Source organism: Maniola hyperantus, chromosome 18 (genome assembly GCF_902806685.2).
Source record: "Maniola hyperantus chromosome 18, iAphHyp1.2, whole genome shotgun sequence".
NCBI classification, from domain to species: Eukaryota; Metazoa; Arthropoda; class Insecta; order Lepidoptera; family Nymphalidae; genus Maniola; species Maniola hyperantus.
The window spans coordinates 6,642,340-6,666,368 of NC_048553.1; the positions used below are offsets into that span (position 1 = coordinate 6,642,340).

The 24,029-nt window shown below is 37.0% G+C and overlaps 1 protein-coding gene across 1 annotated transcript in view; it reads left to right on the top strand.

The window, feature by feature from the left end:
• side-VII (sidestep VII) overlaps positions 1 to 24,029 on the top strand; it is a 321,489-nt gene that overhangs the window by 54,011 nt on the left and 243,449 nt on the right. Inside the window, exon 2 of the mRNA XM_034977882.2 lies at positions 19,322 to 19,650. Coding sequence (XP_034833773.1) covers positions 19,575 to 19,650 — 76 coding nt within the window. The 5' untranslated portion in view covers positions 19,322 to 19,574. The remainder of the gene's footprint in view (positions 1 to 19,321; positions 19,651 to 24,029) is intronic.

The following is a 24,029-nucleotide window of genomic DNA, read 5'->3' on the forward strand; positions in this document are numbered from 1 at the left end:
TTACATCACGAAAAATAAAATAAAATGTGTTCATGAAAAACTAATAGTATTTTCAACTTTCAAAGTAAGATTACTATTCCAAGTGGGGTATCATATGAAAGGGCTTTACCTGTTAATTCTATAATAGTTTTTTTTACGCATAACAGTTTTTGATTTATCGTGCAAACTTGTCGAAAACATACGACCGTAGTAGGCGGAACGCTCGGTGCGCGAGTCTGACTCGCACTTGGCAGGTTTTTTTTCTATCTATATTGTTGTTTTTTTTTCATATATTTAGATAACACCTAATATGGCTGACATAATGGGCTGACATATGTACATAGCTATAAAAGCACCTTTACCACGGGATAGGTAATCGTATAAGTAACAGGTCGTTGGTTTGAGCCAAATTGAAATAGACGAATCGATTTGAAATAGTTACACCTCGACACAAAGTTCGACGGTCAGTGACGATTTCGCAGTCGATTTACCAAAATCGATATCGTCTGTCTGAGGATCGTAAATCTTCCCATACTATTTCATACAAATATTGTTAATGCGAAATTGAGTTTGTCTGTCTGCCTGCTATCTTTTCAGGGCCCATCTGTTAAACCGATTTTAACAAAATCTGGTACAGAGATAGTTTGCATTCCGGGATAGGACATATAATAAAATATAAAGGACATAGAATTTGGTCTCGGAAAATATGATGAAGATGACCAAAAAATACAAATGACCTTACGGCCTTAGCTTAACGTTACACTTAGAACATAATGGTTAGGATGATCCCCCACCTTCTTTGAATGGCCACGCATTAGGTCCTTAACCTTACGACCTAGCCGTCCTATAAAACTATCAAACCCAAGGACCCTAACCGGTAAATATTTGAACAACCAATTCCATTAGCCATTATCCCAATCAAGTACGGTAGGCAACCACTTCAATCCGTATTGTTGTGAAGGAGCTACTTACTTAAACTAAGATTGCTGTACTTACTAGGTTTGTAGAGCACTGTTCAAGTATAAAAGTTTGATACAGCTGTACCTACTTTAGGAAAATCAATGTTATCCAGTGTATTAGGCATGAAGTTTAAGCGATTTTTTATAATATCAAGAATCTCATAGTTCTGGACTTAGAAAAACTATTATTATAGTAACCGGTGTAATTTCTATCATCATCCAAATATATTATAAAAGAAAAGTCTTGATTCACTGACTGACTCATCAACACCAAGGCCGAATCCTTGTACAAAGAAAGCTTAAATTTCGCATACAAGTTGATGATGACAGGTTTATAATGTATATACATTGGTCTGGATGGACTGTATGAAATTTTCACGAGAGCGATGCTGCGGGTGCTCATTAGTATGATTCAACCCTATTTTATATTAAGTTGAACTTAATTTTCTAAAATGATCCAACTAAGAGATAAGAGAACAATCAATTCGAAACTAACCAGCTCGTTGGAAAGCTTGGAGCACCGCAGAGACGTAAGCTCTCTTTGCGTGCTCTATCGCCTCTATAATGGGAAGTGCTCTGAAGAGTTGTTTGATCTCATTCCGCCCTCCTTTTTCCACAACCGCACCGCACTTCACCGCAAACAATTTCACCCTCACCACCTGGGTCTGTTGGTACACTTCGACTGCCCGTTGTGCCAAATCCTTTTTCCACACACATGCAAACTGTGGGAATCAACTCCCTTCGGCGGTATTCCCATTCGGAGGGATCGCCCAAAAAATTCCTGAAAGGCTGGCAACGCATTGGTGGTTCCTTGGTACTGCAAATGTTGATGGGAGGCGGTAATCACTTAACGTCAGGTGACCAACCTGCACGTTCAGTCGCTCGTTTATTTAAAAAAAAGAGTCAAACTCAAAACTTGTTTAAAGGGCAGAAATAAGCGCTACACCTTGAAGTCTTTCACAAAGTTGTCTACCATTGAAATGAAACCACTTTGATACAAAAGTTAAGGGGCAAAGGGAGTTTACTTTACACTTTTAATGTCTTTAGTGATTGTAATATTGTACTGTGGCCAGTTTCCTTGCATCACCAATTAGGAGAGGGATTCCATGCAGAAACATTTAATGATACAGACTTTTTGACTAATTGGTAAAGTCAAGTACCTACTAAGTCTAGAAAAATAATATAATGTTAATTTAAATATAAAAAAAATAATTAGCAATGTAATTTTTCTATTTAAATTATTTCTTTTTCAGATCTAATTTTTTTTTCTCCCAATTCAATTTTGTTCTTTGATTAACCTTCTTTCCACGCACATGCAAATTGTGGAACCAACTCCCATCGGCGGTGTTCCCACTAGATTACAATATGGGGTTATTCAAGGGGCGGACCTACAAATTCCTAAAAGGCCGGCAACGCGTCGGCGGTTCCTCTGGTGCTGCAAATGTTTATGGGCGGCGGTAAGACCCGCCTGCTCGTTTGCTCGCTATCACTATTAAAAATATATATATTTTTATTGGAATAAAAATAAAGTAGTAGGTAGTAAAACAAGGAACGTCCAGCCCACAGCTACTTTTAAAAATCTATATGTAGAAAAGGAAAATCTGATACAGATCAAAATAGCCTACCTTGTGAGAAATTATATAATAAAAAGTAGTAAAAGCCATTGCATAGGTATGAGAGGTCGATTAACAAACATGACGTTAATTTCTATACTCTTGTATTGTAATTGCATTAAATTTTACATTTGACTCCTATGAGGTACTCAATAAGGACTAAAAGTTCAAGAGCCATTTCCAACTCCCATTGCAATTGGCATTAGCAATTGACATTGGCAAGTGGCACATTACCACTATAGCTGCAGTTAGGGTCATTGCGATTGAATTTAAACTTTATGGCTAAGAATAAAGGGTAATTGAAATGTAAATGGGCTGCAATTGCGATAATAGCACGGAAAATTGGCGTTGGTATTAAATAAAGTCAAAGTCAAATGATTTATTCAAAATAGTTAATAAATTACTCTTATTGATGGTCTGGTATGGTGTTAGATTTGTAAGATAATATAGTGGTGATAATTATTACGCAAACTTAAAACTAAAGCTAAATATGGCTTTCATTCTAGTGATTTAGCAAAAACTAAGTAGTACAGTCGAACAGTATTGCCTTGCCAGTGATGACATATGGATCCGAGACATAGTCGTTAACTATGGGCCTCATAATAAAGCTCAGAGTCACTCAGCGGGAGAGAGCTATGCTTGGAGTTTATCTACGTGATCAAATCAGAAATGAGGAGATCCATAGGAGAACTGGAGAAACCGGTATAGCTCAACGGGTTGCGAAGCTGAAATGTCAATGGGCAGGGCACATAGTTCGTAGAACCGAAAGGCATTGGGGTCCCAAGGTGCTAGAATGGTGACCTCGCACCGGAACACGCAGTGTTGGAAGACCCCCCACTAGGTGGACATCAGACGAGTCGCAGGGAACCGCTGGATCCAGGCGGCCCTATGTCCAGCAGTGGATCGGTTGATGAAAATGATGATGATAAGTAGTACCTACATAATAGATTTATAAGGATTTACGATACGAGCCGCTATGGTGTGGAATGCCTTTCCGACGTTTCCTGCCACGTATAACCTAAGTAAATACCTTCAAATTTCAATACAAAAGTGAATAGGCATCTTCTAGGCAAGTGCGCTCCAAATTAGACCTCATCATTGCTCTTTTAAACATGATTGTCGTCAAGCGCAAGTCTATCAAGCAATTTGAAAAAAAAAAACAGAAAAAATGTCATGTCAAATTAATTATCAATACTGATCGCAACTGACTGTAAGCAATGTTACAATGTATCAAAAAACCAGAGGGTGCTTGCGACTTCGTACAAACTGCAAACAAAACATAAATCCATGTCCATACATGAATTAATGTTTTTTTAAAATTCCGTGGATACTGATTGTATTTCTGGGATTAAATGAAAATATTACAATAAAACTTAAAGCTAGCATTATCATGCCCGCGTCGAATGGTGCCAAGAATACTTGGCTGCATTTCCGCGCTGGAAAAAAATAGTTTTTATCACTCTCCAGATCTTTAACTATAGGTATCCGTGCTGAACTTCGGTAAAAGACCGTTTTCCGAGATAAAATGTAGCTTATACTCTAAGATCTGGGTCTTTAATTAGGTAGGTATATCCATGCAAAAAATCAAGTTGACCCGCGGGGTGATTACGTATCTCGCGACAAGCTTGCGACAGGCGTAAATCTTGCGATCATTGCTGTCATGTCAAACGCCCGGCTAGAGAGAGACAGCAATAGCCACAAAGCAAAATAAGAAGAAGAAGAAGAGAGCAAATAAACTGTCTGCTTGCTACTGCTGTCGCGTTGCTGTCGCTACTGCAACGTTTTACGTAATCACCCCGCCGTTGCTCTGTTGCAGCGTGATTGAAAGATAAACCAACAAACAAACACACTTTCGTATTCATAATAATATAGGAAGTGATGAATTCAGTCAACGTAAAACTCTACATATTCATGAAAACGTACCTACCTACCTAGCTATAGCGTTATTTATAAATTTAAAATCTTTCCCTACAGTCCTCCTTTCATACTTACTACTTTTACTTTACACGCTTTTATAAAATAAATTATTCAAGGTACTCATCTTATTAATAATCTTCTTCTTTACATATAAATTAGCAGGTGCCTGTCTTGCGACTTTGTTACACGCTTTTTAGTGAAGAAAACGATGTTTTATTACAGACTACACCTTAACTCAATTAAGCTGCTAATTATTTATTTTCAACAGATTGAAAACGTTGCTCCATAATCAGTTTACTTTGTTCCAATATTTTGTCTAAACATTGGAATATAATTATAATAGTGATTAAAACGAAATAACATACTGAGTTTCAATTATTTTCAACAAAAAACATGGTTAGAAATTGTATACTGGTCGTATTTGTAACAATTGCATTTAAAACTAAAAACAAGCTCAATAAATTACGCTACGTTTTACCAAAATATGATCTAAATTCAATTTCGAATTAGATTTCAATTTCATATTATATTTTAGATTGCACTTAATTTAAATTTAGGTTGACAATTGGCATGTTTGGCCAGCGTTTCGCCTAAAACTGTAAAAGGCTCTATAATATAACCATCTCCTTATACGCTGTTATGATGTTATTTAATTTTATGTTGGGTAGAAGCAGGTGTTATATTGTGGAAATCCATGATGATCCACGGAACCACAAGCTTATTCGCTATAATCCGCCAAAACATACAAATCTGTATGGCACAACGCGATGCGATATGCACCGCCCGCACTCCCAGTACTAAAGAGGTAGCAAAAGCAAGATATACACACCATCAACTATACCTCCTGAGGATGGTCTGGTGTCAGAGTGAAACGTACATGTTTTAGAAGATTTGAGTGGTGATTTCTACGTAATGATTTCATATAGGCATAAAATATTAAAAACAAAGTCAGTAATTTTGACGAGATTTCAGCTTTCGTCATTAAAGTAGTCAGATCAGTGCAATTATCACGTGGCATGTTTATTTTAACCTCACAAACATTGTTAATAATTATATGCGTGATAAATACGAATAAGAATGAATGTTGTGCATTCACTAGCGCTGATTAAATAGTGTCCGCAATGTAAATGAGCTGTAACGAGTTCTCCGCTATTAACCGCACTTTTCAGAATTATAACAGTTAAAGTTTAATGTTACGTGCTACTGTAGTTTTAAAATCGATAGCCCAATTAAGTTCATGGTAGATGCCCATGAACAATTTCTCTATACCACCCTTAATCATACAATGTATGTGCCTACTACTACTAATATTTTTATTAGCGGCGGCTTATAATATAGCGAACTATCTTATTCTCGCGACTTCGTCCGCGTGGACTTCAAGAATTTCAACCCCCTATTTTACTCCCTTAGGGGTTGAATTCTCAAAAATCCCTTCTTAGCAGATGTCTACGTCATAATAGCTATCTGCATGCCAAATTTCAGCCCAATCCGTCCAGTAGTTTCAGCTGTGCGTTGATAGATCAGTCAATTAGTCAGTCAGTCATCTTTTCAATTTATTTATTTAGATTAAGCTTTTGGTCAAATTGATTTGGTCTTTTAGTGAAAATGAGCCTTAATTGCAGTTAATAAAAGTGTAAATCTGAACATCTAGTTCGTTACACAGTAGACTTTCGATTCGCAAGTTAAACAAGGTGCATGATGTTAGATTATTCAGGACAATTAGGAACTCCGTGTGCGATAGTTAAGCTGTTATTTGCTGTGCAATTTCTAACATAATTTCCCAGTGACGTCAGGCCAAGTTAGTGGAGGATAGAGACTAGAGTCGAATATTAAGCTATAAACTTTGCCGTAGTCAACAGGAGCAGGAGCAAGAACAATTAAATTTGTAGTTTTCGTGCATGACAATTAAATTAACCTTAAGGTTAGCTACCTGCAAGTAAATTTCCAGCTCAAAACAATGACATTAAGGTATGAAAGACAAAGAGAAAAACTCAAAAGTCAAAACTGTAACGATTTTGATAGTTCATTTTTTATGTCTGCTTAACTTCATTTAATTTGGAGAAAATCTGATGTAGATCTTCAGAAATGATGGAACTCCTCCAACAACACTTAATCGCAGCAATCAATGCTGCAGTATAGTGGGTATGCTTTCACATTCATATTATGTTTTGCATGATAATAATATTATTTTGATTATAATGTAAAAGCATATGAATAAGAAACTGATTCACATGCCTTCTCGTAGTCAATCCATAAGATTTTATCAATTTCGCCGTTGACCTGTTGGCAAAAAGCAGAGAATAAAAGATTTTTGCTGGGTTTTGTGGAGTTTTAACAAATTCTTAATGTCTCATGTCTCCCATTATTATTATTATTATTATTATTTATTTATTTATTATCATTATCACGCTACGAAGCTCAGTATTTTTTTGGTACATCTACATAATATACCTATCGGTCCTATTCTGTTTTCTGAAATGCTACGGACATCACCAAACACCTTGTATAGCTATATGAAGTAGGTTGATAAAAATCATAACGAGATTGTACTCATAGATTTTTATTTTCCATGCGCCATAAGCTCCAACGTATAATTATCATAATTGCACATCACAGTTTTATTTGCCGACACAAATAAAGCATCATTAAATACGTCGCCCGAACGTCATTAATCAAATTTTCCGCATATGGTTTACTTATTAATGATTGTAATTTTATTCAGTCAAATAATGATGTACGAAAATGTTTTCCATTTCGCTTGTGTTTGTATTCGGTTTGCTGACGCAATTTAGTAAACTCGTTAATAAAGGGGTAAATTAATTAACAGCAACCTGTACTATTCTTATGGTAATGTACTTATTATATAAAAAATAGTTCTTTGTATATTCGATGGTAATAAAAGCACATTAACAGAAAAAAAAAGTTTGAGGATTTACATAACATTTATTAACAGCCCATTTTAAAGTTACTTGAATGACAGGCGTGGTTACGAAAGAGACTTACTACCCTGGACGGTGAATATTAATTTTCTTGTTGGATAGACGGACACATGTATCTGAGTACACATCTTAGGGTGACTGTTTTGGAATGGACAAACGAAATAAACCGTATCTATAGTCCACGACAGGTCGAGATGACAATCGGAGTATGACCTGTCGCGTACTATAGGTTGTACAATCATCGGTGAAAGAAAAATAAGGAGAAAACTATTTTTTATTATTATTATTTTTTATTCGTTTATTTGCAATCAACAGCGATACATACAATATAATTTTACATAATAACAGACTGAAAATAAGGCCAAATAGGATTACATTTTTTACAGATTACTTAAATAGTGATATTAATTATAAATTTATAACAGTACGTTTTAAAGTTACTTGAATAACAGGCGTGGTTACGAAAGAGACTTACTACCCTATCGTTATTTTAAATTCACATTATAATATGGAGATTTTAAATTTAATATAATTTACAATGCTGTACAAAGTTTTAATAATATTTCGCATTTCCCATAGTGTTTTTGACGTCGGATTTGCAGTTGACAGTACGCTCGGTTAATTGGTTTGTGTGAGCTAGGTAATTTTGGAGCTAATTTTCCCGGGTCATACAGCTGTGAATCAGAAGGTAGGTTGTACCTATGATAACGTTGTTTTTTCTACATATTTTATAAATTTGCATATTATCATTATTCTTCGGTACATTAGGTAGGCTTGCATTTGAAATAAGCAGCGTTTTCGAACATCTGTCATTTCCACATTTAAAATGTTAACAGTATTGGTTGACAGAGCTAAAATAAGACTAATCTAAATTTTTGACGACCTCCCTGGCGCAGCGGTAAGCGCTGTGGTCTTGTTAGTGGGAGGTCCCAGATTCGATTCCCGGGTTTGGAAATTTTATAATTTCTAAATTTCTGGTCTGGTGTGGTGGAAGGCTTCGGCCGTGGCTAGTTACCACTGCACTGAGGACAAATCGTTCTGCCGCGGGAAGACAACCACTAAAACTTCACCGTGTATATAAAACTTCGTCCCGTCTTAGCTCATTTATATTTTTCCAGAGCCTTCTTAATATTCTGAAACGCAAACAGATATGGATTATCAATTACGAAGATGTAAATGTGAGGAAGGGAACACAATTTCCTTAGGATGTTGACATTCGCCTTTCGACGTCTTCTGCGATGATACGTGATGTCACATTTGTTTGGGAACCAGCATCATTACTCGCAATGTATCCTGCTATCATGAGATTTATCTTAAGATATTAAGTAGGTATAGTCATATTTCGTCTTTTTTTTTTTTTTTTTTTTAATCTTTTATTAACAGGCTTTTACATTTATGTATGTCAGCCTTATTTCGTCTTAAAACAGATTGTTTAGTTATCTAACGGCTTAATAGTATAACGACTCATAAAGACGTAATGTTATAAGTCATCTGTTTTTTGAATCCATAAGCTCTATTATTTCATAATTATAATATTTTTGATGTTCAGATGATAATATTGGAAAATTTGGTCAGTTAATTTCGAATGAATTTCATGGAGATATCTATGAATAATAAACTACCTAGTTAAAAACGATTTTCATTATCATCATTAATTTTAAATTTAATCTATTAATTCCATAACAGTCAGATACTTCTACAATAAATAACTGTTTTGTGTCAAGAATAATTTTTATACACATAATGTATACATAGGCTGTTCAAAAATATCTTACAATACTTTAAGGTATAGCAACTAGAGCCTAGACTACTCCGACGTAATTTACTCTGAAACTTGAAACGGCACTGTACTAACGATGCCTGCTTCAAAATCAAAAGGCTTAATTCGTAACTCACAAAGGATTCAACAGAAAATATCGAGTCAACATTTCCAGTAAATCTGGCACAATTTAACAGAATTTCATCAACAATGATGTTCCACGAGAAGACTGACGCGATCGTTCTACTGAATGGGGCCGATCTTCTTGAAACAGACGAATCTGCTGTGAAATTTGACCAAGTGATCGATTCTAAATTGCGAAAATACTTTTTAAAAAAAGAAAGAAAAACGTTTAAACGATATACTATGCATGAATAGTTGACGTGTGACTACTTGTTTTATGCGTGTGTTTATTTGGTTCATGGTGGCTTTGGGAGATAATCCATACTAATATTATAAATACGAAAGTGTGTCTGTCTGTCTGTCTGTCTGTCAGTCTGTCAGTCTGCTAGCTTTTTACGGCCCAACCGTTCAACCTATTTGGATGAAATTTGGTACAGAGTTAGCTTATATCCCGGGGAAGGACATAGGCTACTTTTTATCCCGGAAAATTGAAGAGTTCTTACGGGATTTTAAAAACCTAAATCCACGCGGACGAAGTCGCGGGCATCATCTAGTAGGTAATAAAGGTGTAAAAAGTCTGACGTCGAAGTATAAAGTATCTCCCAAAGCCACCATGAACCAAACAAACATTCAAACAAACGTTCGTCCCAGTGTTGGGGACAATACGCAGATAAACTTTCAGCTTTTATAAAATAACGGAGGTCTTTTACGCGCTGGCTTTCTCTCTCCCTCTCTGTAAGCTCTGCATAGGAATGACAGACGAAAACATGCCAAAGGTGTCACTTGAATATCTTGGATCGGTCCGAGTTTTTTTATTTTCCGTATTTTCACGGAATCGGACCGGATGAGTGCGTGCTCTTAGTGTGTGTGTACAATGACGGGGTCGACTATTTGTCACAATCGCGTTAAGTATGGATATATACAGGTATTTGGATTATATACAGGTAGGTAGAGCCACTATATTAGTACTTAAAGCTGAACTAACTAAGCACAGTCCTAACTGACAATGAACCAATATTGTGATGTAACGAAGCGTAAAGGTACAATTTCTCAGTTCCGGTTTCACAGATGGTTACGGCTTTAACCGCAGTTATTATTCTCCTTTCGACGACGGACACTTTTAAAGTAAGATATGATCAATTTGGTACAACAACAAATATAACATAAACATAATAAGCGCGTGTGCATGTGTGTGTGTGTGTGTGTCGTGTGCGTGTGTGTGTGTGGAGTAAATTTGGGAATCCTTTTTGAATAAACTCTTTTAGATAGGCTAAAATATATCAGTGGGGTACCGACAACATTCCATTAGGACAACTTTTAAAATAAGCTGTGTCAATACCATGAAAAATGTTTGAACTGCTGTTTTTAATAACCTTTTAGGTATTTTCTATACCTAGTTTTTTACTCCTAGGAGCTATGTTGAACAGTGGACACTGCGCCGCGCTGACCTCAAGCTTTCTTCTGTTTCATCTACAATTAATTTTCATACCCAATTAACATTAACAAGAATAAATCGAGTAATTTTGCCTCTTGATTCCGTTTTAATTTTAAAAGACTTTAAGTGCTCGAGATGTAAATTACCAAAATCTTTGTTAGATTACAGCCAAACCTGTATCAAGGGCTCTTGCATAATGGAAGAGCTTCTGGAACGTTCCTTTGAGAGTAGGTACACTGTTTCGAAAATGTGGTGACGCTTTGACCGCGGGTTTTACATTGCAGGACGTGGGGAGCACTAGATTTTAATTTGAGCTAAGTATGTTTGGGAATATATGCTTAAATCTTATAGCAATTCTAAATACAACCTTGCTCTTAATTAAAATGCATTTGACTCATTTTTAACCGACTTCAAAAAAGGAGGAGGTTCTCAATTCGTCGGAATCTTTTTATTTTTATTTTTTATGTATGTTACCCGATTACTCGAAGACTCCTGGACCGTTTTTTAAAATTCTTTTTTTGTTTGAAAGGGTATACTTTAGAGGTGGTCCCATATAAATTTGGTGAAGATCGTTACTTGGGACCAAAAGTCAAAATAACTTGTGCTCTACTTTTTGTAAAACGAAACAATGACTAGTGAAATAAGACGTCTTTGTGGCAACACGTAAGTATATTTTCATACAAAAATCAAAAGATTCTGGTGCAATTCACGTTGACCAGAACTACAGAAACAGGTACTGAAGCATTTAGGAAAAGATAAATAATAATATGTATCCATACTGACACCTATTATAAGTACGAAGATGTGTCTGTCTGTCTATACGACTGTTATACCTTTATAAAGCTCAACAGCTAAACCGATTTTGATAGGCACAGAGATAGTTCGCATACGGGAGGCAAACATAAAATATTTTTTTCGCAAAACCAAAGTTTCCACGGTAATTTTTAAAATTGAATCCACTGGACCGACTAGAATAGAAAATGCATCTTCTTTCGTCTCTCTCAAATCTTTTCGATAAATACATTGAAAATGCGTTCTTCATGTCGCCTTTTATGCCTTTTCTCAAATACTTACCTACAATTATTATTATACTAGCTGATGTCCGCGACTTCGTACGCGTGGATTTAGGTTTTTAAAAATCCTGTGGGAACTCTTCAATTTTCCGGGATGAAAAGTAGCCTATGTCCTTCCCCGGGATGCAAACTATCTCTGTACCAAATTTCGTCAAAATCTGTTGAATGGTTGAGCCGTGAAAAGCTAGCAGACAGACAGACAGACAGACACACTTTCGCATTTATAATATTATTATGGATTCATAAGCTTAGTGGTCAGTCTACGCGTAGTTATCGAAACAAGCCTGCGTGGATTAAATAAATTAAATAATTAATTGATATAAAATTAATCTGTCACAACTAGCTCGCGCCACCCTGTGCGCTTTAAATTTAATTGAGTAATTTTTTACTTATCGGAATTCGATTCCAATATACCAGAACGTTTCCATCAACATCACATGGGATTGCGGCTGATGAAAATTTCAGCAAAAATTGGAGCCGCACTGTTTTCAAATATACTCAGTGAACCGCAATGTAATCTGTGTGAGCGGTTGTATAGGCTTTTATTATCGCAAAGTCTGAAAATCGACAAAATAAAATTACATTTCGCCCGTAATAATACTATGAAGAACACGTACCTATCTATTCGTGTTTAAAATAAAGTGCGTAGTGTTTGAGTCTCTCTCTGGGTGTGTAGGATATTATATAGGTTCCAAACACACATATATGTGTGTGTGTGTGTGTGTGTGTGTGTGTGTGTGCATGCGTGTGGAACCTATATAATATAACACAAAATGTCTTCTCAACTTCACTACAAAACACAGCAATGGAGAACTTCATTATATTATACGAATTTCATATTCATGACAATCCAATTTTATCATAAATCCGGATTCTAACTCCATAATCCTGATACTACATTAGGGGTAATGTAAACTTTAAGTAGTAGGGAGTATAATATTTAAGTTTAAAATATTGATACTATTTCATCCCATCATCTCATTTTCCAAAACAAAGATTCTATAAAATCTACCCATTATCCGTAAACAAGCTCCCCATCATCCCCCATTAATAACCCTTATTAAACCTCTTTACAAAACAAAGCTTTTATCGACGCTCCTGAACCGAGTCTTGAATTATGTTTTAATGATGGTCATAATTTAAACGTACGACCTCGCCGATTCATTAATACGGTATGGCTGTTATGACACCCCATTATTGGTCAAAATGGTATCGGTAAGAAAATGTATTGTGGTTATTTATTAGAAAAGTTTAACAATATTGGCGTAATTCGATTATTTCACACCAGCTGACCCACAAAGGTTTCGCTTCGATGGAATTTCTTCTTAAAATCTTATCTTAGTTAAACCTACATGTAAAGTCTCTAGTTTATAATAATTATGTATATTTAACCGTTTAATCTAATCTTTAGGTATGTCTATATGTCAGTCACTCAGTTTATCCATACTAATATTATAAATGCGAAAGTGTGCCTGTCTGTCTGCTAGCTTCTCATGGCCCATCCGTTTAACAGATTTTACCGATTCTTGTTAGGTTTTTTTTCTGGAAAATCATAGAATTAGTACAAAATTGTTGAAGATGAAGATCTATGTGGATGAAGTCTTGCATATCCTCTATTTGATACAGAGCTTTCTGGAGAAGGACATTGGCTATTTTTTATCTCAGAAAATCAAAGGATTAACTCGGGATTTTCAAAAACTTATATCCACGTGTTTAAAGTCGTGACCACCATCTTGTTATAGATCTTTCAAAGAGTCCACAACTAGTATTGCGCCAACGTAAAAGTGATTGCGCTCTCCACTTTCTGTCACCACAAATAGTTGTTTATATTCGTAACTAGGTACGATCCCATTTGCCTCGAGGACGCTGCACCCTAGCGAGACATCGTAGAAAAAGGAATTTTTCATCAGAAACGTAAAACAAAGAAGTAAGTAATATTAAAGAGCAGCAAGAAAGTAGCGCAAAGCAAAAAAAAAATCGGGTCAGACAAAAGTTTTGACCAAAGGAAAAGTTTACTCGAAAAAATATAATTGTTACCTAAAACTTAATATTAAAAAGAATGATTAAGGAAAGTAAATGGAACGTAGATAATACAATTACGTCCGAAATGTAAAGTAATGGACGGAAAGTGGAATTTCCCAGGCACGTCAGATTAAGGCCCTTATTATGAAATTTGTTACAAAAAGAAAATTGATACAGAGATTATGAACGAATCAGATCTGAATCTCCATACAAAAATTTAATTAAAAGACAATGAAAATCCTCTTTATAAATAACCAGCTTTATTTCTCTAAGGTAAGTACCGATTTAATAATGATGCACTTAACGAACACTTTTTTTAAGGAGGATAATGATTTTTTTTTGTATTATTCGTTAAATCTAAAATAGTATAATTAGGTAATGGTTAAAACCTCTATCCAAGCCTTATTTGAACCTATAAAAGAGTTCTTGAAGCTTTTCTATAGCGCTAGAGTTTTAGATGCTGGTTTGGCTCTAATCCAATAGAGGGTTTGGTATTTTACATCATGAGTACATTAAAGATCTATTTTTGAATATAAGAATATAATAAAGATGAGTTGTCAGTGAGATGTCAATGAGAAAAATTTGCTCGTTTCAAAATTTTTATTTATTAAATATTTGGCTCGGTTATTCTGGAATAATATTGGCATCAAATTGGCACTTATTCGCGAAATACCCCGTGGTATTATTTTCACGCCTGATATGCGATACTAACAGCACTTTTTGTTTCAGGGGCCTCAACGGGCAGCGCCTGCTCTGCAGGCCTCCTGGTTGCCGCTGTCGGGGCTCCGCGCGCTTATAGACGCTATTGTGTAGTGTTTTAGTGTTTTTATTTTTACGTGTTTCGAAGTATGAACCCCAGTGCTTCTCAAGGTGAATACCTAGAATGCCCCCACTGTAGCGATGGCAGGCAGTTTAAGGGTCGCAAAGGCCTTAATATTCACATCACACGTTGTCACGGACCGCCTACACGGCCTCTTACTTGCCCAAATTTGATGTGCGATCAAACCCAATCAGGAAGCGATAACCAGGTACCATTTGAAATTTTATTATCCAAATACAGTCAAAATATTCCATTAATAAAACGCATTCCGCGAGGAGCTAGGATATCGTTAGCTAGATCCTTATCACATACAATACAAAATGTGCTATCAAATTCACTTTTAGATTGGCAAAACCTCTTTTTTTTTGCATATAGACATTTCTATGTTAATAAGTCAGAAATCGGGTCGCTATGTACAAAATTAAAAAAAAATAGTTTGGCTGATCGCGTTTTTCCAATCCCTGACTGCTCATTTCGAACACAAAATTACAATTTGAAGAAAATTGTGGAAAACAAGGTTATGGATGGGGATCTTAAAAACGCCGCCCGCATTTTGTTTTCTAGTGATACACTGGCTCCATTCAATGATATAACGCTGGAAGCCTTACGTGACAAGCATCCCTTACCAAATACCGATTCTGTGCTGCCAGATCCACCTTCTAACACTTCTTATTTACAGATAAAGGATGAAGAAACTTACGCTGCGATAATGTCGTTTTCTAGTGGCTCTGCTGGTGGCATGGACGGCATAACGCCACAACATCTTAAGGATCTTGTGGGAGTTACTGCTGGGGACGCCGGCAAGGCGCTACTGAGCGACATTACCAGACTATGTAATTTCATGTTATCTGGCGAGGTAAATTCATCCTTTCTACCATTCCTTTATGGCGCGAGGCTTTGTGCTTTCAATAAGAAAGATGGTGGCATCCGTCCCATCGCTGTTGGCTGTACTTTTCGCCGTTTGGCGTCAAAATTAGCGTGTAGTCACATAGTCTCTACCCTAAAGGATAAATTCCAACCTATTCAAGTTGGATTCGGCAGTAAAGGAGGTTGTGAAGCAGCAGTTCATTCGGCTCGTACTTTCTTAACGAATGGCGAGGTTGAGGTACTGCTGAAAGTAGATGTAAAGAATGCTTTTAATTCTTTGGACAGGGCAACTTTGCTGACAGAAGTCTCAACGCAACTTCCTGAAATTTACCCATATGTTTGGCAATGTTACAGCTCTGCTTCTAAATTATTCTTTGGAGATAGCGATATTAAGTCTTCTGTAGGCGTTCAGCAGGGGGATCCTTTAGGTCCGGCCCTGTTCAGCTTAGGGATCCATAACCATATCTCAAATTTAACATCTAAATTTAACATATGGTATCTTGATGATGGAACCATTGGGGGCAACGTGGATGACGTTCTAAAAGATCTTAATCATATTAAGCAACAGTTTGGGAAAATTGGTTTAGAACTTAATTTTTCGAAATGCGAATTGTTTTTTACAGAAAAACTGTCGCAAGAAAGAATTCTATTGGCCTCTGAATTATTCAATGAAATTTCACCTAATATTAAAATACTTGATAAACGTTCACTTTGCCTTCTCGGTGCTCCTCTTTATAATGAATCCATACAACCACTCTTGGATCAAAAAGTCAGAACATTTTCGGCTAATACCGACAAATTGGGCACTTTAAATTCTCACATTGCATTTTCGATCCTAAAATATTGCCTTTTTGTACCTAAATTAATTTACATTCTCCGCGCGAGCCCAATTTGGAAATTTCATGGACTACTCGATAACATGGATGCCACCCTTAAAAGTACACTAGAACAAATTCTAAATTTAACTTTTGATGAGCAATCCTGGAACCAAGCAACTTTACCGGTCAAGTACGGTGGCATCGGCGTGAGGAAAATTTCCAGTGTAGCTCTTCCGGCTTTTCTGTCCTCTGTGCATAGTATAAAAGAGCTTAGCTCTCAAATTCTCAAATCCAATTCATCATTGACCTATGCCACAGAGGCCCTAGAGAGTTGGAAGGTCAGATGTCCCAATGTCGACATCCCGAAGGAACGTACTACACAAAAACTTTGGGATTTGCCATTGGTTCAACTGACACATACGAATTTGGTTCAAAATCTTACAAGTGACAGAGATCGTGCCAGGCTTCTAGCATTATCCGAAAAGGAATCTGGGTATTGGCTGCATGCCTTGCCATCAAAAAATCTCGGCACACTTTTAGATAACGAAAGTTTTCGTGTGGCTCTAGGTCTCAGATTGGGAACACCACTGTGCCATCAGCACAGATGTCCGTGTGGAAAAGAGGTTGATAAATTTGGAATCCACGGACTCTCTTGCCAAAGGAGCTCCGGTAGGCTGTTTAGGCATGGCTCTCTTAACGATACAATTAAAAGAGCTCTTGCCACCATAAATATTCCTGCGCTCATTGAGCCGGCAGGGATTAGTCGGGATGATGGCAAGAGACCTGATGGATTGACGCTGGTTCCCTGGGAACGGGGACGGGCGCTAATGTGGGACGCAACTTGCGTTGACACATTGGCCCCGTGTCATATCAGGAAGACAGCATCAAGACCGGGAGCCGCAGCAGAAACAGCTGAAAACGGCAAGCGGCGCAAGTATGCCTCTCTTATAGAGAGTTACATTTTTGTGCCATTTGCCGTGGAGACCCTGGGGCCATGGAGTCTTAGTGCTAAAAATTTTTTACGAGACATTTCACCGCGATTAATAGCCTCAACTGGTGACAGAAGGGCTGGCTCATTTTTTGCGCAGCGGATCAGCCTGGCTGTCCAGCGCGGAAATGCAGCCAGTATTCTTGGCACCATTCCACGCGGTCATGATTTATATAGTAATTAGATAAGGCTAGCTTTAAGTTTTATTGTATTAAAAAAAAAAAAAAAAAAAAAAAAAAAAAAAAAAAGAATAGCTAAAAAAGTGGAATATGATTACATTATGTTTTCTACAAGCTTATAAAATACTAAATTTTCCTTGATCGGTGCAAAAATATCGTTGTCTCAACTTTGTTTATTTATATTTAGTTGAAAGTGTAAATTATTATAATATTATCTGCTTCCTGGAGTATAGATAGACTTATTTGTAGGATTTTTAGGGACTTAATAACACCACCTCGATGGCAATTTTCAATGAACTGTGGAATACTGTAAAACTGTAGAAAAGACAAGGCTTTTCATTTAATTTTTCCTTAGGATTTTCCACATGTCCATTTCTAAACCTTACCATTTCGTAATTAAGTAGTGTTTTATTGAGTGTGTTTAGTTATTAAATACAACATTTGATATTCCTATTTGGAATTTCCGAATTGCAATTCTATCAGACCGCTTTTCATTTGAGGCATACGCTGCACGTTCGATCGAGAATTGAAATTCGAATTTTGGGTACGACATCGACAATGCACTATTTACGTCCGCGTCATGTCAAATCGGAAACTCGTTTCGCTTATAAATTGGAATTTATAATTACTTTTTAATATTTTAGTTAGTCGAGCTGAGCTAAAAATTAGAAACTAGGAGAGTTAGCGAGCGACGAGAAGTGAGTGTGTGGTTGGGATAGTTTTGTCGCTGGGCTATGAGCGAGTGTGCTATGTTATTGATTGATTACTTTGCTGATTACTTTCGCCGGTCAACGAGACATACTAAGGTACATTTTATTACTGCACAAACTGCGCGAGTATTTTGACCACCAAGAGAGCGTCGCTGAGTGAGTATTTTTTCTAGGATAGCTCTATTGTCGCTGTGACAAACTAGTAGTGATATAGTTCTTGCTTCTCAGTGTTCACAGTCATCAATCAACTGTAAAAATCTCTTTTATTGACACGGAATCGTATAATACGCGACAGGTCGAGACGGCAATCGGGGGGAACGAACCCGCACAGCACCCACGCTAAGCCGATGCGGGCAAGCGTGGGTGACGTCCCTCTGCCTCATACCCCGATTGCCATCTCGACCTATCGCGGACTTATACATCGATTGTACGTTTCATGAGTGAGATAATAGTCGATAGCTAGTTGGTTGCTCGTCGGCGATGGAACAAGTTCCTAGGACTGGATAGGATATATTATAGTAGATATACCTACAGCGATAGTCCGAACTTTGGGCTGTAAGTTTGATCAGTAAGAACATAAATGTGTAAAAAAGTGTAATTTACGGAAAAGTTCAAGCCACTATAGCATGAAAATTGTTTTCATACCGATAATACTTTAAGTGGATAAAACTTCGGGGTTTCATATGTTTTGATCCTAGGCCCCTCACTGTAACTTTGTGGAGCCAGCCGTGTGCATTTTAAGCAATTAAAATATCACTTGATTTTACGATGGACGAACACATCGTCAGGTAACTTACCTCTCTCTTTTTCCCTCCCTCCCTCTATAATTCTCTGAAGAGCTCTCTATAATTTTCAGAAAGTTTGTGAAGTCTGCTAATCCACCCTAGGCCAGCGTGGTGGATTAAGGCCTAAACCCTTTTGATTCTGAGAGCAGACCCATGCTCAATACTTAGTAGGCCGCCGATATGTAAATACTTTAAAGTAGAAAGTTTTTTTAGATAAAAAGAATATGAAAGTGAAAGCAAAATATGTCCCGTAGAATACCAATGGACAGGCAACCTTGCACCGATGATGATTTAAACTTTAATGAGTTAATAACCTATTTGTCTATCTTTTTCAGATGCCTTGAAACTCCACTCAGCAACAACATCCCTGAAAAATACCTTTATATAAGGATGGTACAAAAATAATAACTCAAAATAATAACATACAAGATATTTGGTAATCTGCATAGAACTTCCAAGTTGTCGTAACCCCGTGGCACAGATAATGTCGAGAAGTGATAACCTGCCGCGAACAATGTCTTCGTGATAAGTGACGTGAGTGTCGTGATAGCTTGCGGGATGTGATGTGATGGTCAGTCAGTGATCATCATGCGGCTGGCTTTGGGTCGGCTGATCGCGTCCGCTGCGATCCTCGGCGTTGCTACGGCTATGGCTGCTAAAAATGGTAAGTCTCTGAAGACTTAAATCTAAATGTAGAGTCTATCGTAATATTATGCAAAAAATTATTACGATTGTGAGTCAATATTATACATCAAGGAATTTTCTTTTTTTATGAGAGAGTTAACTTAAATGATTGCGTTTTGAGACCAATTATTATTTAAAAAGGGCCTACTAGAAGAAGCGGTGTCTGAATTAATTATACCTACGAGAAGCTTTTGTGGGATGTATAAACGCGTTAAAATATTATTGTTATAGCGATTTAATCAGCGAGAAAATATTATTGGAACAGGTACCCTGTGTTATGTTTCAGTTTAATAAAACTGACTTTGGTCATCTGCAATAAGCGTAAGAAGGACCAAAGGAGAGCAAAATAAAGCATTTTTGGACTATAATTTAAGTTAATTTAATGTTTACATGGAAACTAAATTGTAACGTCTCTTTTTTCCAAGCAGTAAATAACATATTTTTTACCTCTTCCATTAAAAATCCAAATTACACGCTTCTAGTTTTGTTTCAATTATTTTTACTGTGAAACATCGACACTAAACAGTTTTTTAAATACACCTTCGTAAAGCCAGTTTCTTCAGCTTTTATCATAATGCCCGCGACTTCGTCTGCGTGGACTACACACATTTCAAACCCCTAATTTACCCCCTTAGGGATTAAATTAAAAAAAATCCTTTCTTAGCGGATGCCTAATTGCCTACGTCATAGTAGCTATCTGCGTGCATAATTTCAGCTCGATCCGTAGTTTGGGCTGTGCGTTAATAGATCAGTCAGTCAGTCAGTCAGTCGGTCAGCTTTTCCTTTTATATAAATAAAAGTTTTTACGATTTTTAATAAATTTTAGCTATCACAATCAATGCGAAAACTTCACAATCAGTGTCCGTTAAGCTATAAACTTGACTTTCAACTTTCAAGAAAGAATGTTTAACTTTTGACTCTATCCATTTAATGAATCTTTGAAACCAATAAGGTTATTGGTACATAAAACTTGACAATGGCGATTTAAAATGCATTCAACGTCCAACTGGAACTGTTATCGCTGAATTATAAAGAAAACATTTTCATAGAGCTATAACGATTCAACTGTGGAACTTTGCAATCCATGAGCTGAATTAAAGAGCTTCGAGACTTTATGGTGGCTGTCTCGGGTGAGATTTATAATAAAATCCGGTTCATTGACGCGAAAATTTTCCATTTCTGATCTTAGACTGTTACGATTGGTGTCATTTTGGCTTGCAACGTCTTACTCTCGAAGCGATCTGTGGGTAATGAGTCACAAAACATCGGGTTAGTGTGTTCCGCCCGTTTATCTTAGGCCGTCGACGATATTAACTTGATGTTGCGAGCGCTTTTTTCCGCTTTCGCCAAGTTTTTCCGCCATTTTTTCTCGTGGCTTGCCCGTCCTTGCTAAAAAGCCTACATGTATCCGTATAAACATCAGATGAGCTGGATTTGTTCGTTTTGGCAATAGATAATTAATCTAAAAAGTATTTTGCATTTAAGAAATCCCGTCTTGCTAATCCTCGTCATCGATTTCGTAAACATGACAAATACAGTGAATCATTCATACCATTTTAATTTAGGTAGACACAAATGTTGAAACCTGATGGAGTGCTTTGGCAATCATACTAGAAAAACTTGTATTACGGGCACCGCAGACTTCCATCGGATCTATCGATTTCGAAATTTAGATTTTGGCTATTTGCTATTAGAATAACAGTATTAAGTAGGCGTGTGTATGTGTATGTGTGTGAGTGCGTGTGTGTGTGTGTGTGTTTGCTCTACAAAGCCAAAATGTAATTCTAAATGCCGATGTACATTATTTTCTGCCGCGTGCTGTACCTACTACGATTTCACTTTAGCTGTGTTCGTAGCTACAGTTTAACTTTTAGAGATCTTCTCGTTCCTTATTTGATCACTTAAATAATAGAGGTACTCTAATGCCGTGGCGATGCGTAACAAAAACGCTTTAGCGATAAGGCCGCCTTTGCATGCTACATCTATTAGAATAAGATCCTGTATTGTGTTTTTTCAATGTTTACTTTGTGTTGTGTGCAATAAAGTGTCAATAAATAAAAAACTAAAACAGACGTTCCTAAAAAGTTCTTTAGTCACAATAAGTTCAATCATTGTATAGTTGCGGGGCGTGTCTCTGGCTGGCTTCTATCGCTACGAAACGTACTCGTACAAACTTCATAAAGCAGCTTTGTGACGCTCCGCCCGAGGCAAGTACTGTTGATTTAATTTCGTTGGAAATTTAAGGGTTCTTTATACGATATCTGTTTAATTATGACGTTGTATTCTAAACGCTGCGTATTTCCTATTACAAGATTAAATATTGGGCTGTGAACATGACTTGAAAATCTAAACGCAATACAAGTTCGACAAGTCTTTTTGACCCAACTAGTCCAAGGACAATCAGTGTGGCAATCGACAAACATTTCAATTGCAAAAACCGCGCGAAATGTGCGTCGCACTATTTTGCTCAGATAGCAGTTTTGTAACTCTCTTTTTGAATCCAACATTGAAACATATTACCTATCTAATTTTTACTTTGTACCTACCGTTTTAGCCGTTCACCCGCACTTATATCCGCGTTTAATGTGAATTTATTTATAAACCTTCCTCGTAAAATTTTCTAAATGAAGTTCAAACCATAATTAAAAAACCTACTAAGAAGTTCAGAGTTTGTAGCAAATATTCTGTGCATGTGAACACTTATAGCTGCAGCTCAAACATAATTAGTGCGACCACAATTTCTCGCACGTTTGCATCGACTAAACATTTTTAAAAGCCACCAAAAAGTGTTACAGCACTTATTGTGCTAAGTCTGCTGATATAACTTCAAAGATTTTTCGATGACCTTCCTGTTGCAGTGGCGAGCTGTGATATTGGGATGTTCCGGGTACGATTCCCGGCAGGGGCACTTTGGGAATTTATAATTTCTAAATTATCTCTCGTCTGGTCTGGTGGGAGGCAACAGCCTTGGCTAGTTACCACCCTACTGGCAAAGTTGTGTCGCCAAGCATTTTAATGTGCCGTGTACAAACAGATAAACTGGTATATGGGTCATGGGTGTAATAAAAACTACCACACCGTTTTCAAATTAGCGCGCTACAATCTTAGACAGCATCATCACTTACCAGTTGAAATCGCAGTCAAGAGCTAACTTGTAATGGAATAAAATAAAATTAAAAATGTTTTAAAACTTCTTGAGAATAGTCTCATGACTGGAAGTTTCAACGCTTTTTTCGCAACACAAATTATCAGGCTGGGTTTCAAAGGAGCGTGAGTTAGTATTTTAATTGTCGTTAGTTTGGCTTTAATCGTGATTCTAATTCAGTCGATACAACGTACAATTTACAATGCAAATGAAAGCGCGGCGTATCAGCGCTGGAAAGAGATGGAGTCGTGTCGCCTGGGATAACAGACATTGAGTTGTCGACTATAGAGATGCAGACTGCAGACAGACGTCAAAATGTGTGGAACCTTATTTTAAAACGTAATAGAACGACGATGATACTTAAAATCACGTGGACGACGGTGGTTAAGAGTGACGAGGATGAAACTAGCTCAACACCGGAAAAACCCGGAATAGTGCGAGTCGGACTCGCGCGTGAAGGATTCCGCACCATCATACAAGATAACACTACGTACTTTTTAGTTTTTTAATTTGCATGGTGGGCATTTTAAAATTTTTATGATTTGTTTGTTATAGCGGCAATATTAATACACATTCTGAAACCACAGTATGAAAACCTAAAAAGTATGTCCAGCACAAATTGATTGAATAGTAAAATATTAAGGTTCTTATTTAAAGTGATAATTTAAAGTAAGTATTTCATTCATAGTTGTGAAAGCCTAGTCCTAAAGGACTTAGACATTACTAGGTCATTCGCCTCCTAATCGGAGGTTGGGGATTCGATCCTGGGACGCACCTCTAACTTTTCGTAGTTATCTATGTGCAATCAAGTAATTAAATTAATATCACTTGCTTTAACGATGAAGGAAAACATCATGAGGAAACCTGCATGCCTGAGAGTTCTTCATAATATCTTCTCAAAAGTATGTGAAGTCTGCTAATCCGCACTTGGCAGCGTGGTAGACTACGGCCAAAACGCTTCTCACTCTGAGAGGAGACCCGTGCTCTGTAGTGAGCCGGCGGTGGGTTGATCAAGATCCAACGATCAACGAAGATGATGATGATTTATTGCATGCAGTAGTTTAAAGACAGGCTATGCTTCTAGCACCGGTTTGTAAGGCAGAATCTGCAGAGAAGCTACAAGTAGCATAAAGCACGCCCGCTTTTCAAAAACTCTTGATTGCGGGGCATCACCACCTCTAGTAATAAACACCTCTCTGACGCGAGACATGCAA